The following is a 17,014-nucleotide window of genomic DNA, read 5'->3' as shown; positions in this document are numbered from 1 at the left end:
AAGGAAGATTTCTTCACTCCTAATGACACACAGAAAAGAGGCAGTTCTCCTGCTGGATGTTGTATTTGGATACATTATATACTGGACTAAGGATGGGAACAGAAAGTTGAAAAGATTTTGGGTCCTTGAATTAATCTTTGAGCTGCTGAATTAGCTAATCTTGGGATCACTTTATCTGGGATATATTTTTTAAGATTTTATTTACTTATTCATGAGAGACACACACAGAGAGGCAGAGACATAGGCAGAGGGAGAGCAGGCTCTCTTCAGGGAGCCCAGTGTGGGACTCGATCCCAGAATCTTGGGATCACGACTGAGCCGAAGGCAGACACTCAACCACCAAGCTGCCCAGGCATCCCTGGGAATTTCTTTTTACAAAGGATACAAGTTTCCTAAGTTGTATGGTAGAGATGACTAGTCACCTGCTAAAGATTCAGGCATATCTTATATTATATAGAGTTCTTACCTGGAAGTGTAGAGGCCACGGTAGGTAGGCCACTTTGGAATGGAGACTATTTTGAATTAAAAATAATCAGAATCCAGAAGATTCAAGAAAAGCTCTTTACCTCCCCACAATTGCCTAGAAAGAATTTAGATGGAGAAACTGCTCCAGGAAGAGAGTTAACATCATGCATGGGCACATTATGATGGAAAGTAGGTATGGTGGACAGGGAGGGACCCAGCATGATCTGTTCAGTCAAAGTCCTTTATGTCCCACTGTTTCTGAGTGATCCAGAAACAGTTGTTTACCAAACCCATGCTCTTTTTCATCCCCCTGTGAATCACATTTTCACCCCCTTTAAAGTCCCAGACCTCTACCTCCTTTTCCTCACTTCAGAATAATATGTGTACCTTATTTTGCCCGACTGTCTTTGGATTTTCTATGTCTGTGTGGACTCCCTGTACGTATTCTACTAAATTTGATTTTCTCCTATTAATCTGTCTCATGTCCACTTAACTCCTTAGTCTGGCTAGAAGGACCTCGAAGGGGACCAGACATTCTTGCATCCTGACAGAAGACACTCTCCAACCATGGGTGACATTTTCAGCATCCCCTTCCCTGAAGTCCAGATTAAGCCATGTGACTTGTTCTCATTAATGGAATGTGACATGACGTGGGTTACTTCTTGGTTAGGGCAATTGAGTTTAGGTGCACTATCCTTCACCTCCTCACCCCACACCCAAAGTCCCCCTCACTCCCTCTACCCAGGTGGATAACATTAGGACGACCCTGGAACCACAAGATGGCATAACTACAAGACAGAAGCAATTTGGTTTCCTGAGTTATGGCCTGGAGCAGAGCCATCCAGGAGAGCTGCTCAGCAAGCATACCAACATTGGAATTTGTGTGAGCAAGAAATTAAGATTTGTTGGGTTAATCCTCTGATAACAATCATCTGGGTTGTTTTCTATGATAGATAACCTTGACTATCTAAAGAATACAAGCTATTTAAGGGACACCTGGGTGGCTCAGTGGTTGAGCGTGTGCCTTTGGCTCAGGTTGTGATCCTTGGTCCTGGGATCGAGTCCTGCATCAGGTACCCCACAGGGAGTCTGCTTCTCTCTCTACCTATGTCTCTGCCTCTCTCTCTCTCTGTGTCTCTCATGAATAAATAAATAATTTTTTTAAGAAAACAAGCTATTTGAGTTAGAATTGGGTGTTACTTGCAGCCCAAAGATGATGATGATGATGATGATGATTATCATTTAAGTAAGCTCTACACCCAAAGTGGAACTTAACCTCATGACCCCAAGATCAAGAGTTGCATGTTCCACCAACTAGCCAGCCAGGCACCCTTCAGTGATTCTTTTTTTTTTTTTTTTTTTAAGATTTTATTTATTTACTCATGAGAGACACACACACACAAAGACAGAAGCAGAGACACAGGCAGAGGGAGAAGCAGGCTCCATGCAGGGAGCCCGATGTGGGACTCGATCCCATGTCTCCAGGATCACGCCCTGGGCCGAAGGCAGGCGCTAAACCGCTGAGCCACCCAGGGATCCCCCGCCCTCAGTGATTCTTATTTAAAACATCAGAGAAGGACCCATAAAGTCCAGAACATACATCTCAAAACTGGCTTTTGTTTGTCTAGTTTTGCTTTTATTTACAAAGAGGCAATTAGCATTCGACAAATTTAATCTACCACCCAGGAGTTCCTTGCTTTCAGCTCTGGTGACTTGGCCTTTATGGTGGCTTGGATTCTGGACTGATGATTTGTGAGCCCTCAGACACCATCACCTGGTTTCTGGTCCCTGGTTCTTTTTCTGTCTTGGCTCTTTCCTAACTGAACTGGCTCGGAGGTGCTGATTTCCCTTGTATAAACATCCTGACTAAATGCCATTCTGCTCCAGCTGTCCTGCTGTCCCTAAGAAGGACTCTCAGCTGTCCCCATATGGCTGGGCATTCCTCAGTTCTGGAAGCTTCCAGAGGCACAGGGTCTAGTCAGTGCTCATTTGGTATCTAGGAACAGAGACACACTCGGGCTTGCTCAAGGAAGTTGCTGAAGGGGTATAGAAAAACTCTCCCCCAAAAAAGGGGGCAAGATGCTCCCAGAAATCAAGGAAGCCACTCTTTCCTCATGATATGATGGCTTTCCTTTAAGCAGTTCTTAATGCATTCACATTCTCTACTTGCTTCCTTCACATAGTGGAACATCCACTAGATGAATAGCTCCACGCTTGGCACAGAGGACAACAGTGGAGAACAAGAGTCAGCTATGCTCCTCTCACGGAACTAGTAAGTAAACAAATACACACAAAATTTTTTAGACTTTTGAAATATCAAGGGAATAAGTATGGACTCTACCAAAAAAAAATGTAGATCTTCGGTCAGGAATTAGTGATGGAAGCCCTCACTAAAGAGGTGACTTACCAGCTTACATCTGAAAGATGAGTAAGGGCCAGCCGTATAAAGAGAAGAGATTTCAAGCAATGAGAACAGCAGTTGCAAAGGCCCTGAGGCAGAAATATAATTGGCTGGATCAGGGAACTGAAAAGAGAGGACACTTGACTGGAGGGTAGGCAGCAAGGTGAAAAATGATGGAATAAAGTTGGGCAGATTAATAAGGTCTTGATATTGCAAGACCTTGGAGACCATGGCAAAAATTTGGATTTTATTTACATACAGTGGGAAGCCTTTGCAGGGTTTTTTTTTTTTTTTTTCCTCAAGTTTGGCCCATTGTTGCTGCTCCAGTCCCAAGTCTTCCTTATACCTTTTCTGTTCTGCTCCCTCTAGCCAACTAGCATCTGCTTTCTGTGTCTCTTACAATTCCCAGCAGAGATTATCCAGTTGGCTCAGTTTACCTTTTAAAGTCAAGTCACAAATCCTAACCACTGGCCACCCTATAAATAGATTGGCTAGTTGCAGATAGGGTATAATCTGTGATTTAGCCAGGTGTGCTCTGGGGCAAGTTCATGTCCAATTCATGGTCAAGTCTGTAAGACTGGACAATGCAGCAATGATACAAGCTCTTAGAGAAGCATTCTTTTTTCCCCTTTTGTTTTTTAAAAAAGATTTATTTAGTTTAGAGAGAGAGCAAGCATGAGTGGGGGGGCAGAGGGAGAGGGAGGATCTCAAGCAGGCTCCCCACTGAGCTCAAAGACTGACTTGGGCCTCCATCCCAGGACCCTGAGATCATGACCTGAGCCAAAATCAAGAGCTAGACACTCAACGGATTGCGTCACCCAGGTGCCCCTCTTGGAGAAGTATTTCTAAAGATAAGAGTCAAGAAACTAGTACTTCACTGGATGCCTAACTTATTAAACGTCTAAAAATACACATCAGATTGTATGTATTGTGCTTAGGGTCCAAATTCAACATCCCTAACATGCCTGTGATGCTACATCCTTTGGTTCTAGCTTTCCCTTAAGACTCATCTGATGCTACTTTCTCTTTCACTCTGAGCTCCAGCTTTGCTGGTTTTTGTGGGATAGGGGTTGGGGTGGGGGTGGAGTGTCTCCCCAGTCCCAGGGCCTTTGCACCTGCTGCTCTTTTCCCTTGTACACGTCCCTCTTTTTGCTTGGCTAACTCTAACTCTTCCTTTAGGCAGACCTTCTCCTTGAGCCTCCATCAAAATTAGAGCCCCCTGTTTATATTTCCTGGCAAACGGAGCTGCACCTGGGACAGAACATGAGGATCTTAGTAACGGAGCAAGAGATTTGAGAAGTGTGACTAGCATAACTTAGGGAGTGGCTTTTTCGAGTGTTCTTTTTTTTTTTTTTTAAAGATTTTATTTATTTCTTCATGAGAGACACACACAGAGAGAGGCAGAGACACAGGCAGAGGGAGAGGCAGGCTCCATGCAGGGATCCCGATGCGGGACTGGATCCTGGACTCCAGGATCATGCCCTGAGCCGAAGGCAGACGCTCAACCGCTGAGCCACCCAGGCATCCCTTTTTCGTATGCTTCGGAGCCAGGCAGACATGGGGTTGCATACCTGCTTTGCTGTGTCTTGGCAAGTTTCAACATCTAGCCAGTGGGTCGAACAATAGTACCTACCTCAAAAGTGAGGATTAAATAAAACAAAATAAGTGAAGTTCACGGCATGCAGAGTAGGGGCCCAGTGACCATGAATACTCTTCACAGGGATTTGAATGACAAGGGTTGGCCGGATCCTGGCTGCAAACTGCGAGTGGTAATATTAATATTTATTTGATGCCAGCCAGCTAGGTCCAGCTGAGCAGGCTTCAAGCAAAAACCCTCTGAGGCCGCAGAGGCCGCATGTGCCAAGGCTTGCAGGGAGCAGACCTAGATGGTGCGGGCCGCGGGAGGGGCAGGCAGGGGGTCCCTCCTGAGGGGATCAGTGCCTACTTCACTCCTCCTGCTCTCTGGTCTTTGATACTTTGTCCAGAGCAGGCATCTACTAATGAAGCCCCTGGGATTTTTCTCTCCATCCCCATCTGCTTCCTGAGATGCCCTGTTTTTTGACAAAGTCTTGGTTCAGATTTGCACGAACCAGGGTGGCAGGGTGGGGGTGGGAGTTACACTTTGTTCCACCCCGCAGGATTCATCACCTGCTTGCTCATGTCTCAGCTCTTTCCCTCTCCAAGGGTGCCTGGAACCCCGATTCCCAAAGCGAGGGATGAGACGTTAGTAGGGAAAGCTACTCACTTCCCGTGCTCCTTGGATCCTTCGGATGAAGCCGGGGGAAGCGTCTCCTCTGGTGCGTGTCTTTAACGTCTCCCTGACACGTTGGTTGCATCCTCTTTACAAAAATCAGGCAGCAGCGGCGAAAAGACGGCATGATTGTTTTGTTTTTATTGTATTTATTTTCCCAGGTGCCACTCGCTTGTGGCAAGCGATTCCAGTTTTCCTTTTAAAGTGGTGACATCAAGTTCACTATCAAATACGCTTATTGAAGTAAGAAGCAACAGTCAATTGAAAGAAAAACGTCAGACAGATAATTGCCGATGTGGCACGTGCCTATGACAAACTTCGCAGGGGTCGTGGTGCTGTGGTGACAGGTCTGGAAAATGCTGGAAGATGAGGGAGTCACTCAAATCAGGGAGCCGAGGCTGGGTATGTCAGTGCCAGTCCTCCTCATTAGCACCTAAGACATGTTCTCTTTTGAGCTTGTGTCATCGCTTGCCAAAATGGGGAGAGGAATTCCTACCACATACAGGCTTGTTTTAAGGATTCGAGGAGGTAACTTGATGTACGTGAGTGTGATTTGCACGCAATGACTCTTAAGTATTAAATGAAATGAATGGGTGTGCGTCTGCGCTCTGCAGGCAAAGTGACTGCGTGGGGTGAGCAAGTGTCTCACTCCCTGGGGGCTCCCAGTCTCTGGTGGGGATGAAGTCTGGGCGAGTCATGTAACCCCTCTTGCCTCAGTCTTTTCCTTGGAAACTAGGGGATTATCCCGAGAGGATGTGTACAGTTCTAGAACACAGCCTGGCACCTGGCAATGCTAGGTAAGTGTGAGCTCTCAGCACCCTACCGTGCCCTCTGCGGTAACTGGAGCCCTAGGTGGGGGTGCTCTCTGGAAGTGTGAATCGGGAGGCACGGGCCAAACAAACAAGCCGTGCTTTTTGGTATGGAATAGTCAAAATATTCAAATGTCCTTCCACTCCCCACCCCACTTCCCCTGCACCTTTGAAGCCCACTATTTCTACCCCCTCAACAGTTCCCATTTGGCTTCTGTCTTCCCGCAGTAATGCTTGCTGTGGACTGGGCTGTGCCTCCCAAGCCCACCCCAACCCAAAGTCATATGCTGAATCCCTACCCCTTGTTGTGATAGTTTTACAGATGGGGTGTTTGGGAGGTCACTGGGAGTAGATGAAGCCAAGAGGGTGGGGCCTCTGCGCTGGGATTGGTGGCTTCCCAAAGGAAGGACAGATAGTGAGAGAGACAGAAACAGAGACAGGGAGACAGAGACAGTTAGAGAGCGGGAGCACTGCCCTCCTCTGGTCGTAGGAAGACAGTGAGAAGGTGGCCACCTGCAAGCCAGGAGAAAGCCCTCCCTGCAAGGGCCTTGAACTGTGGAAAGTTGAGCCAGGCAAAAGGACCCACCATGACCACCAGGCTAAATGCAAACAGGCTCATGAAGCCATAGGCCCTAACCAACCGATGGGCTACTTACAGCCAACCTAAGATTACCAAGGACGGGGAATCCCACCTGCCCCATACCCCTTCCCTCTGCCTCGTAAGTGTGGCTCCTCGCCACGGCCTCACGGCAGGCAGGCTCTCCTCTGCTGTCCTGCCCGCTGCTCCCTTGCAGTGTATTCAATAAACTCTTGCCTCTTGTTCTGCCTCGGGTGAAGTCTTCCCTGGCTTGCGCCACCAGCCCCTACTCATCAGGACACCCGCACCCTCACGGAGAACCAAATGGGCTGGCACCCTCCCTGCTTTTGGACTTCCTAGGCTCCAGAATGGTGAGAAATAAATGTCTCTGGTTTCAGCCACCCTGTCTATGGTGTTTTGTTATAGCAGCCCAAGCTGACTAAGATCATGCTCACTCTGCTTAGAACACCTCCCAAAAATAAAACTATATATATTGATTATTTACAACATGCTGCTCATTTTACATGTGGCAGTTTATTTGAGCCTCACAACTCCATTTTACATTGGAGTTCCATTTTACATTGGTTCCATTTTACAGATGAGGGGATCGAGGCTTGAAGATTAGATGGACTTGCCCCAGGTCCTAGAGCTACTGGGTGCCAGAGCCAGATTTTTGTTTTTAAGATTTTATTTATTTGAAAGACAGAGTGAGAGAGAGAGAGAGAGAGAGAGCACACATGAGCAGGGGCAGAGGCAGAGGGAGAAGCAGACTCCCTACTGAGCGGGGAGCCCGATGTGGGGCTCGATCCCAGGACTCTGGGATCATGCCCTGACTGAAGGCAGACGCTTAACCAACTGAACCACCCAGGTGCCCCCAGAGCCAAATTTTTTAACACATGCTTGCCCCCAGCTAGACCCCAGAGATTCAGGTGAGGGACACACCGACTCTGACATTGGTGGGGGCACTTTGCTGGTTTCAAGGGGTGATGGGGTGTCGGGGAAAGCCTCCTGGTGGTTAGAGTGTGATGAGCAAAACTCAGCTTCCAACACACAGGTGAGCTAGTTCTGTAGCAGGCAGCGAGTCTGTGCAGGAAGAAGCCGGAAGAAACAAAACACCCCCAGCTTGGTTGGTTACAACAAGGCAAAACCTTTAATAACATGAGTGCTTATTACATTAGCTGCTTCGGGGCTCTGACATCTTTGATTTCTGGTCATGTTTTTCTAACACGTAAAGGTGAATGCCTCCCTCAGGGCCACCTGGGCGGTTGGTGTCTCGAGGATTTGTGTGAGTGGGCAATGGGGACAATTGCACGCGCCTGGGGAATCGGGGATCCCCCCCAGCCACCACCCGTGACTTTGAGTAAAGTCCTCTTCCAAGGAGGGAAGAATGTGCAGGTCCTTCCAGTAAAGAAGGAAGAGAGGAGAACATCTGGCACAGATACACAGAGAGAGAAATGACATCGTGGGGTTGGCTTGAAAAGTCGGGGAGGAACCAGGGGCAGAGAGGTATGGAGGCGTGGGGGGGTTAGGACCCGAGGGCCAGGGGCCGAGTGTGGGAGAGGGCTGAGTCCATTTGGTTTCATTCTTTGTAAAAAGTAATACCATCACGAAGACCATGCCATGCAACCTCAAAACCGCCTCTGTACGCTGCCCCCCGACGCTGTGCTGGGGTGGAGGCCAGAGGGCAGAGGTCAAGTTCAGACGGGCGTGGTGCGCCTGTTGGCTGGATTATTATGCAGCGACTCTTTGAACTCTTTGGGCGTGGAATTGTGGAACTGTAGAAAAGCGTGGTCCCGGTCGGAATTGAGGAGGGTCCCCATGGTGATCTTTGAGGGGTCCCGGGAGAGGGTGAACATGGAGATGTCAGTGGAAGGGATGGTGTGGAAGCCTTTGCTGATGGGGGACAGGTCTCGGGATCTGGGCTCCGTGGAGCGGGAACTTGACCGCCTCCGGAATCTATACCTGTAGGGTGGAAGGCGAGCAAAGGTAGATTTCTTCAGGAGCTCCGAGTGGGATTTGGCACGTAACTGCTGATGTTTTTCTATATAGATGTGCACGGCAACGACTCCCACAATTTCTGCGATGATGAAAGAGAAGGCCCCGAAATAAAAGGACCAGCCATAGGAGTAGCTTTTTTTGGAGTCACGCTGCCCAGGGTCTCCAGCATTGGCTGATATATAAACTATGATGCCGATGATGTTGCTTAACCCTAGGAGAAGGGAAGAGAAAAAGACATCTTTTATACACCTCCGAGGGAACTGTCTCTTTGAGCCTTGAAAGATTTGTAGAAGATCAGGAACAGGAAGACAGGAGAATGGATTTATCACCAGGAAACCCAACCCATTTGGGTTTTCTCGGCCATTTCTTGCATGGTCTCACCCATTTCTTGAGTGGTCTGTTCCTTGGGAAATGAGGAATTCTTCTGCTCACTCCCAGGTGGCCTGGTTCAGCTACAGAATATACCCTATTCCTACAGCAGGTGTGGGGGAGCTCAGGATGCATGTGTTTTCTCTTACAAGCCATTCATTCCATCAAAACCTAATCGTTGGGGGCACCTGGGTGGCTCAGTCGGTTGAGTGTCTGCCTTCGGTTTGGGTCACGATCCCAGGGTCCTGGGATGGAGTCTCGTGCTCTGGTCCCTGCTCAGCACGGAGTCCACTTCTCCCTCTTCTCCTTCCCCCTACTCATGCTCTCAGTCTTTCTCTCTCTCTCTCTCTCTCAAATAAATAAATAAAATCTTAAAAAAAAAAAACCAAACACCCTACTCTTTGGCAATTAATCACGAGGATAGTAAAATGAAAGGAGATACAGGTCCTTGCCCTTGAGTTGCTCGCCATTAGTAGGAGAGACTGACACATAAATGTAATTAGAGCAAAATACAGTAAGGGCTCTATCAGAGACACATATAAAATGTCTCGGGAGCAAAGGGAGATGGAACAGGTAAGCCACTGGGGTTTGAAGACAAGGTGACATTGGCTAGGGTTGCGCCGGGAGATGCAAAACTATAGGGTGCGAGAAGAGATGGAGAATGGCCTGCTAGGGTTTTCGCACGGCTGATGAGGAGGTTGGTGGCATCTTGAGCTAAAGTAAGAGGCAGCAGAGAGAACAGGTTTAGAGAAGGGGAAAGATGTGAATAATGGAGCTGGACGTGCTTATGGCGAGTCTAAATGCAGCTGTCTGGTGGACATAGGTGGGTCTGCCCTGCTGTCTGGGGAACTAATGAACCCGAGGGGGAAAGGACAGTAGCTTCCTAAAGCTTTTTATCTGCAGAGGATAAGATAAGGCTTTAGATTAGCCGCCGTTTGGGAATTGGGGAGCATGCAGCTGCAGTCCCAAGTGGGCAGGGCCCCCAGATCTAGCGTCCCTCAAGTGCCAGTGGAGAGGCATAGAAGGAGACACTTGGAGGTGAATTGATTCTCTAGGGAGTGGTAAGAAAGCAATAGAACCTGAGAGCCCAGGGGCTGTGATTATCCCTAACCACCTTTCTCACATTATGCTTTTTTAAAGATTTCATTTATTTATTTATTGAGAAAGAGTGAGTGGAGGGGGGAGAGGAGTGAAGAGAGAGAGGGAGAGAGAGAATCTGGAGCAGGAGTCTTGCTGAGCCCAGTGCCGGACACGGGGCTCGATCTCATGACCCTGAGATCATGACCTGAACCAAAGGCAAGAGTCGGATGCTTCACCAACTGCGCCACCCAGGCACCCCATCTTTCTCACATAACTATTCCAAAGGTGGAACGTCTCTTTTTGTCTCTTCTTCAAGGGCCTCATCTAGGCCTTGATACCAACAATGACTCAGGGAGGTTGGTATATCAGCTGGCACCTCCTTGTCTCCAAATTTAGGTGATGCTAAATGGAGGCTGGCCCTCATTACAGTTCCTAGCACCAGCTGGTAAATAACCATATCCAGTGGCCGCCTGTGTTCCTCCTTCAGTCTTACTGCCCCATACTCTGCCCGGGGGTCCCCAAGATCTCTCCACAGTCCAGCAACTAAAGGGTTAAAGCCAGGCATTGCTGGGGACGCAGGACTCTGCTCCAGTGCTATTCTGACTGGCTGGTTGCACAGGCATTAAGGGGAGTTAGTATTTGAATATGATCTCTGGCCACTCTCCATCTAGGGCTTGCTTCCAGAAGGCAGGGTGGGGGCCTGCTTCTGCCTGTCTCCCCTTGGCTTATCCTGCGCAGGCGCCCAGCAGGTGGGCAGTGAGTTCTAGTCACTGAGCTATTTCTAAATATGGGGGCTAACACAGACAGCCCTGTGTCAGGCTGCAGGACCACAGGATAAAACACTGCTCCTCTTTCTGGAGTGTCAATTCGGCTGGAAGATTAGTAGGGAAGACACATTCTTTTATATTAAAATGAACACGGATATAATAAGGAGGAGAGAGCAGAATTCACATGAATTTTTAAGTGTAAATGGGAGACAGACTTCAAAGACATTTCAGCTCACTGAAGGCGGCTTCTAGCGATGCCCCTCAACTCCCCAGGGCCACGTTTTCTTTCTCCTCTGCCAGCAGCGAAATTTTGGTGGCAAAGTTTGGGAAGCCCCTAAAGTAAGTCTTTTTTTCTTTTTTTTTTTTAAGATTTTATTTATTTATTCAGAAGAAACAGAGAGACACAAAGACACGGGCAGAGAGAGGAGCAGGCTCCATGCAGGGAGCCTGACGTGGGACTTGATCCTGGGACTTGATCCTGGGTCTCCAGGATCACGTCCCAGGCCAAAGGGGCGCTAAACCGCTGAGCCACCAGGGCTGCCCCCCTAAAGGAAGTCTTGATGAGGTGAGAGGAGGGGGAACAATTCAAAGAGAGACTTAGATGTCAGACCACGTTAGAGGTGGCAGGGAGCCAAGTGAGTTGCCATTTATTTATAGGGCGCTTACCACGTGCCAGGCACTGTGCAAAGTCTTAATGGGCACCATCTCAATTATTGCAACAGACCTGCCGTAAAAAAAGTTAACCCTCTTTCAAAGTTTATTTATTTTTTAGTGATCTCTACACCCAACATAGGGCTCGAACTCACAACCCTGAGATTGAGATTCGCATGCCCTTCCTGAGCCAGCCAGGTGCCCCCAACCCTCTTTTCTAGGTGGGGAAACTGACCACAGAGAAGATACATCACTTCCCACACTGACAGTGCTAGGAAATGGTAGAGGTGGGATTTGAACCCAGGACTGTCTCTTGGCCATGGTGGATTTAGATTTCAGTAATAGATTTTAGGAAGAATGAGATGTAGGTGGGCAATCACTTCCTCCCAGATGCCAGACTGCCAGCTCCATGAGCACAGATCTAGGCTGGTCTCGTTCATTGCTATGGCCCCATGTCCTAGCCCAGACCCTGACCATAGCAAGAGTGCAGTGCAGATTTACTGAATGAGTAAGTGAACTGAGTTGGCGTGAGAATTAAATAGTGCAGTGTATCTACCAGCTGCTATGATGAAGTGAGCAGTTACTGTGTGCCAGGTGCTGTCCTAGGACTTCTACATGTACCAACTCATGTCAGCCTCTTAACAGCTTCAAGGGGCTGGGCCATAATTACCCCTACTTTTCAGATAAGGAAACTAAGTCACAGAGAGGTTAAGAGACTTGCTCAAGGCTACCCAGCTGGGGAGTAGTAGAGCCAAGATTTGTACCTTGCGGCCTGGCTTCAGAGCTCATGCTTTTCACCATTATGCACGGTGCTTGCCCTGTACTAGGTGCTCAATAATGGTTCTTGACTGTTTGGCCCAAACCACAGATCCTTAGAACAGCTAGAATTAAAAGAGCCTTAGAGACTGTGGGATCTTCTGAAACTTTTATAGGTGGAAAAACCGAAGCTTTTTGAGGTTCCTTGGGGAGATGGGGGGTGTCTAGGAACAGACCCCAAGCTTCTGGTGTCCCCTGAGGGCTTTCATGGCTGCCCCTCATGTTTTGCAGTTCTCATGTGTCTGATCCACCTACCATCTCTCAGAGCACCCCTTGTGAGAAAAAAATTGCTGGTGACATGCTCCTTCCTGACAATCCCCTTGGGGGACAAAATAATGATCTCCTGTATGGGAAACCCGAATGTCAGCACAATGCATATCCTCCAGGTCAGTCAGAGCCCAGGGGGTGTGGATGGGCCACCAGCGACTAAAAAGTGCCTCAAAGCCACACAAATCCGAGTTGGCCAGTTGTTACCATCAGTCTGCACAGAGCGTGGTCAGGGCCCACGGCCACCTTTGGGCTGACCACATCCCCATGGCAAGATGGCAGCTTTCTCCCTGGTCTGTTGCTGGAATTGCCCAGAGACTCAGAGCTGGTTTCAGTCCAGCTTCTTTATTTCCCAGAAGGGGAAACAGTGGGGAAGGAATGGGGCAAGATCTTAGAGGGGCAGGGTCTGGGCCTCAGACTTTGGAACTATATTGTTTTGCTTTTCCAATACTAGAAAATAATATTGGGATGCCCCAGCTGGCTCAGTCTGAAGAGCCCTCGACTCTTGATCTTGGAGTTGTGAGTTTGAGCCCCACATTGGGTATAGAGATTAAAACAAACAAATAAACAAACTAACTAAAAAAAAAGAAAATAATACTGTGCTTCTTATGCTCAGACTCCTTCCAACAACAGCATGAAGTGGATACTATTATTAGTTCCCATTGTACAGTTGAGGAAACCAGAGTATAGGGAGTCAGAAAGGTTTTCAAGGTTCGACAGGTGAGTCAGAATTCACATCCAAAGGGTAAGCCCCTCTTACCCACCATTTTATTTTCTTTCCCACTGCTCTCATCCCAATAAATAGTCGGCCAAGTTAGTCTCACTGGGCCAAGTTTGAAGGCCACCACCACAGTCGAGCCTCTTCACCCAACCCTGCCTGTTCTTTGCTTCTCTAAAGCATTCATCCAGATGACACTGATTGAGGGGTGAGGGTGGAAAGGGATGGTAAAGAGATGGAAGGAGGGATGGAAATCTAGGGGGAAGAGAGGAACATGAGGCAGGAGGAGGAGGAGGGTCGGAGATGGAGGAGAGAAAAGGTAGAGCCTGGGACCCCTTTGTGAACTAAGACTGTCTCTCATCCCTCTTGCCACCTTCTGGTCAGGCCAGCTATTGATTATGGGGTCTTCCTGGAGAGCATCTGGGGCTGCTGGCTTTTTACCCTGTTCCCAGAGACGTCTCGAACAATATGAGGATTTGAGCCCTTGGAAAGCTGTGCCAAGTCTCAAAGGGCCAGAGACATATGGAAATGTGCTCAAAAGAACAGAAAGCTGACCCCCGTTAAAATATACTGAACAGTCTCTCGTAGGCTGCACATGCCCCCTGCCCCTTATATGCAAGCATAGACAGTTGACCCTTGAATGACAGGGGAGTTATGGGTATTGACCCTCACGCCCAGTCAAAAATCTGTGTTTAACTTTTGGTTTTCCAAAAACTTAACTACTAATTGCCTACTGTTGACTGGGAGCCTTACCAGACACAAACAGTCAATTAACACATGCTTTGTATGTCGTATGTCTTCTATACTATATTCTCACAATAAAGTAAGCTAGAGCAAAGAAAATGTGCTAAGAAAATCAGAAGGAAGGGAAAATACATTTACATGACCATGTGTATTTGTTGAAAAAAATCCATGTATAAGTGGACCCTCACGGTTCAAACCCGTGTTGTTCCAGGGTCAACTGTATTCACACTCTTACTAACCAGCCTCTCTGTGTCTCTGAGCTGACTCTGCCACTCTATCTCCTCTTGCCTTTCCATCATGCCACCCTAGCATGTCAGCATCTTTGGGTCTAATGGAAGTCTTTGACTCAAACATGGGTTGAGTGTTTTCTAGCTCTTTCCCTGCACAGAATCCTAAATAGCATAGCATTGTCCTCATGGCCTGGGCTTGGGTTTGGTGTCTGTGAGGATCTCAGTCCAGATGCTCACCTGCAGAGACGAAAAAGATGCCCGCGCTGAGGATGACGTTGTGTCTACTTCGGTGGAACTCGCTGGCTGCCACGCAGAGCCCCCCAAAGAAGAGCAGCGTGACGCTGAGGATGGGGAAGACACTGGAGGCCCTCACAGCCCCTGTGGAGAGAAGGGGAGAAGGTTCCATCTGTGTTCTGGCCAGCCCCAGGCTCCACCCACTCCAGGCATGGGATGCCCAAGGGGAAAACAGCACAGGAGCAGGAGAAAGCCTGTATCTGACGTGGGTGTGAGACCAGTATGGTAGCTCAGGGCCCTGTGCTGGAGGCTAATGCTCTACAGTCACCGTCCTGAAATTCTTAATCATTTTATCTTCAAAGTGTGTGTGCGTGTGTGTTTAAGTAGGCTTCACACTCAGCGTGGAGCCCTATGCAGGGTTTGAACTCATGACCCTGAGATCTAGACCTGAGCTGAGATCGAAAGTCACACAGTCAACCACACCGGTGCCCCCTGCATTATGTTTTATAAGTAAAGTCTGATGAGTCAATGGAGCATGCATTGGGGGCTTGGAGCTTTGACCCTACCACCCGTCATCTCTCCACCTGCCCACTCTCCCTTCTCCTTGCGATGGGACCTTAGCTACCCATTCTCCTGCCCCAACCAATGATCACTGCCAGCCTTCATTCCTGGTAGGGGCTGAGCATGAACAAAGGAAGAATCAGGGTTAGGAGCAAGCTCCAGGCACCTGCAAAGCTATGCGTTTACCCCTTGAGTGTCTCTGTGCCCTCCGGGGGGAGTGTGACATTGAATAGCAGATAAAAGGTATCATAACAGATCAAGAAAGAAAGAATAGAAGAAAAAGCTTTTTTGCCTGTGTTTTGACTGAGGAGCCTGGGATTTTCATTTGCACTGGACCCTGCCAATTACGGTGCCAGTTCTGCATCCAGAGACTCCCATCAGATCACACGCTGTTCACCAAAATGCAGAACCTTTCCCAATATGCACCTACATTTGCATAGTACTGGGTCTGGCAATACTCAATATCCACTCAGTCACTGAGTGAACAAATGAATTTATATATTCATTCAACAGTGAATGAACGCAGGCATTGTGCTGGGTCCTGGGGTACCAGTGGAAATGTGTAACAACCACAAGGGCACAGGTGCTGCTGTTCAAAGTAGAGGCTGGTTGAGGGGCTGAAGCAACTCCTGGAGGCTCCTGAGTTAACTCTTCAGTTGCAGCATCATGGAGAGGTCCTAAGGTTCTGGGGGAGGGGTCCTATGGTGCGGATCCCCGTATTCGCCCAACCAGTATATAAGGGTATTTTCTGGTATGTCCAGACCAGAATATACCAGTTGAATTAAATTCTGTGTTCATTGGTATACAGAAGAGTCCCTGGCCTCATGGGGCTCACAAGCCAGTTGAGTTGACAGGCAGGAACAGCTGCATAATTTGTAGGACCCAGTGCAAAACAAAAATGTAAGGCCTCTTGTTCCAAAATTATTAAAAATTTCAAAACGGGGACAGGAGAACATTGAACTCTGTGAGGGCTCTTGGAAGGGTGAGCTCTTGTGGCTGCAAGGGCTGTGTGAACCAGACTTGAGCTGGGCCTGGCTGGGTCCGGGGTGGTAGGCTGGAGATGGTGAGAAGTTGTGGATACATTTCTAAGGTAAAGCCACCTGAATTGGCAGTGGATGGTGGGCGACAAGAGCTGAGAACCACATCCATGTCTGTGCTCCGCCGCTGAGCCCATGGTGGCACCCAAAATGCCACTGGGCACGTGCAGGTATAGTGGGTGGCAGAAAGGGTTGCAAGTTCATTTTTGGCGTTAGACATTTCAAAGCCAAAAGTTCAAGGCTTTCAAATCCTGTATTCATGGTGACCCAACTCCTTGTTTCTATTCCCTATTGCACGGAGGTGCTTATGTGCCAACTGCCAACCTCTTTTTATAATGTTATGACTGTTAACTGCTTTAGCTAACAGGGTTGCCTGGGAGGGGAGATGGAGGAGTGGGGTGAGGGTCTGATGGCACGCAGGGGTGATATTCTCTTAATGAGAAGAAAATGAAAGCGTCCTTTTGCTTGCTTAAAGATAGCCATCCCAAATCACCCAGTGTTGGCATCCGGGTAGACCCAGGGCCTGATAAAAGGGTCCTCCCCATCCTTCTGCTTCCATGGTGAAGTTTTGGGAAAGGCTGGAGCTCTGCTACCTTTAGTCCCTAGGTTGAGGGGTATCCCTGGGGAGGGGAGTCCTGGGGTCCTAGGTGGGCACATGAGCCCAACTGCAGACATAGCTTATTTATAACTTCTCAACATTTACACATATGACCTATGGGTTTCCATTTGGACCCTCAGCCCAGGACCCCAGGACCCCACAAATATCAGGGGTTGATCTGCCTCCAGTGGTTTCAAATGAACTCAAATGTGAACAAATCTTTAAAGCGTTCCTTTACATTGTGTATTCGCAGGAATCGCTCCAATATTCAATGTAATGAGTATAATTGATTTAAAAGTAGCCAAAAAGTCTTTTTAATTCCAAAGTATGATTAAAATATGATTATGCCCAAAGGAAACAATCTGAACATCTGAAGCTATTGAACCGGGTTGGTTATAAAAGCACAAATTTGAAATGTGTGGCTATAAGATGTGTGAAGGT

General features: G+C 48.2%; 1 protein-coding gene and 1 long non-coding RNA gene across 3 annotated transcripts in view; one reads left to right on the top strand and one right to left on the bottom strand.

The window, feature by feature from the left end:
• Window positions 1-7,087, top strand: part of LOC144319203 (uncharacterized) — a 34,856-nt gene extending 27,769 nt beyond the window's left edge. Inside the window, exons 2-4 of the long non-coding RNA XR_013385098.1 lie at window positions 1,211-1,348; window positions 2,649-2,737; window positions 5,279-7,087. This is a non-coding gene — a long non-coding RNA (uncharacterized LOC144319203). The remainder of the gene's footprint in view (window positions 1-1,210; window positions 1,349-2,648; window positions 2,738-5,278) is intronic.
• Window positions 7,088-7,630: 543 nt separating this feature from the next.
• Window positions 7,631-17,014, bottom strand: part of CACNG3 (calcium voltage-gated channel auxiliary subunit gamma 3) — an 85,403-nt gene continuing 76,019 nt past the window's right edge. For both annotated transcript variants that reach the window (XM_077907043.1, XM_077907042.1), the window contains 2 exons: window positions 14,381-14,521; window positions 7,631-8,712 (listed from right to left, as the gene is read on the bottom strand). In XM_077907043.1, coding sequence (XP_077763169.1) covers window positions 8,201-8,712; window positions 14,381-14,521 — 653 coding nt within the window. In that variant the 3' untranslated portion in view covers window positions 7,631-8,200. The remainder of the gene's footprint in view (window positions 8,713-14,380; window positions 14,522-17,014) is intronic.

Source organism: Canis aureus, chromosome 8 (assembly GCF_053574225.1).
Source record: "Canis aureus isolate CA01 chromosome 8, VMU_Caureus_v.1.0, whole genome shotgun sequence".
NCBI lineage: Eukaryota > Metazoa > Chordata > Mammalia > Carnivora > Canidae > Canis > Canis aureus.
Note: the sequence above shows the minus strand (reverse complement) of the source record. Positions and strands in the feature narration are given on the sequence as shown.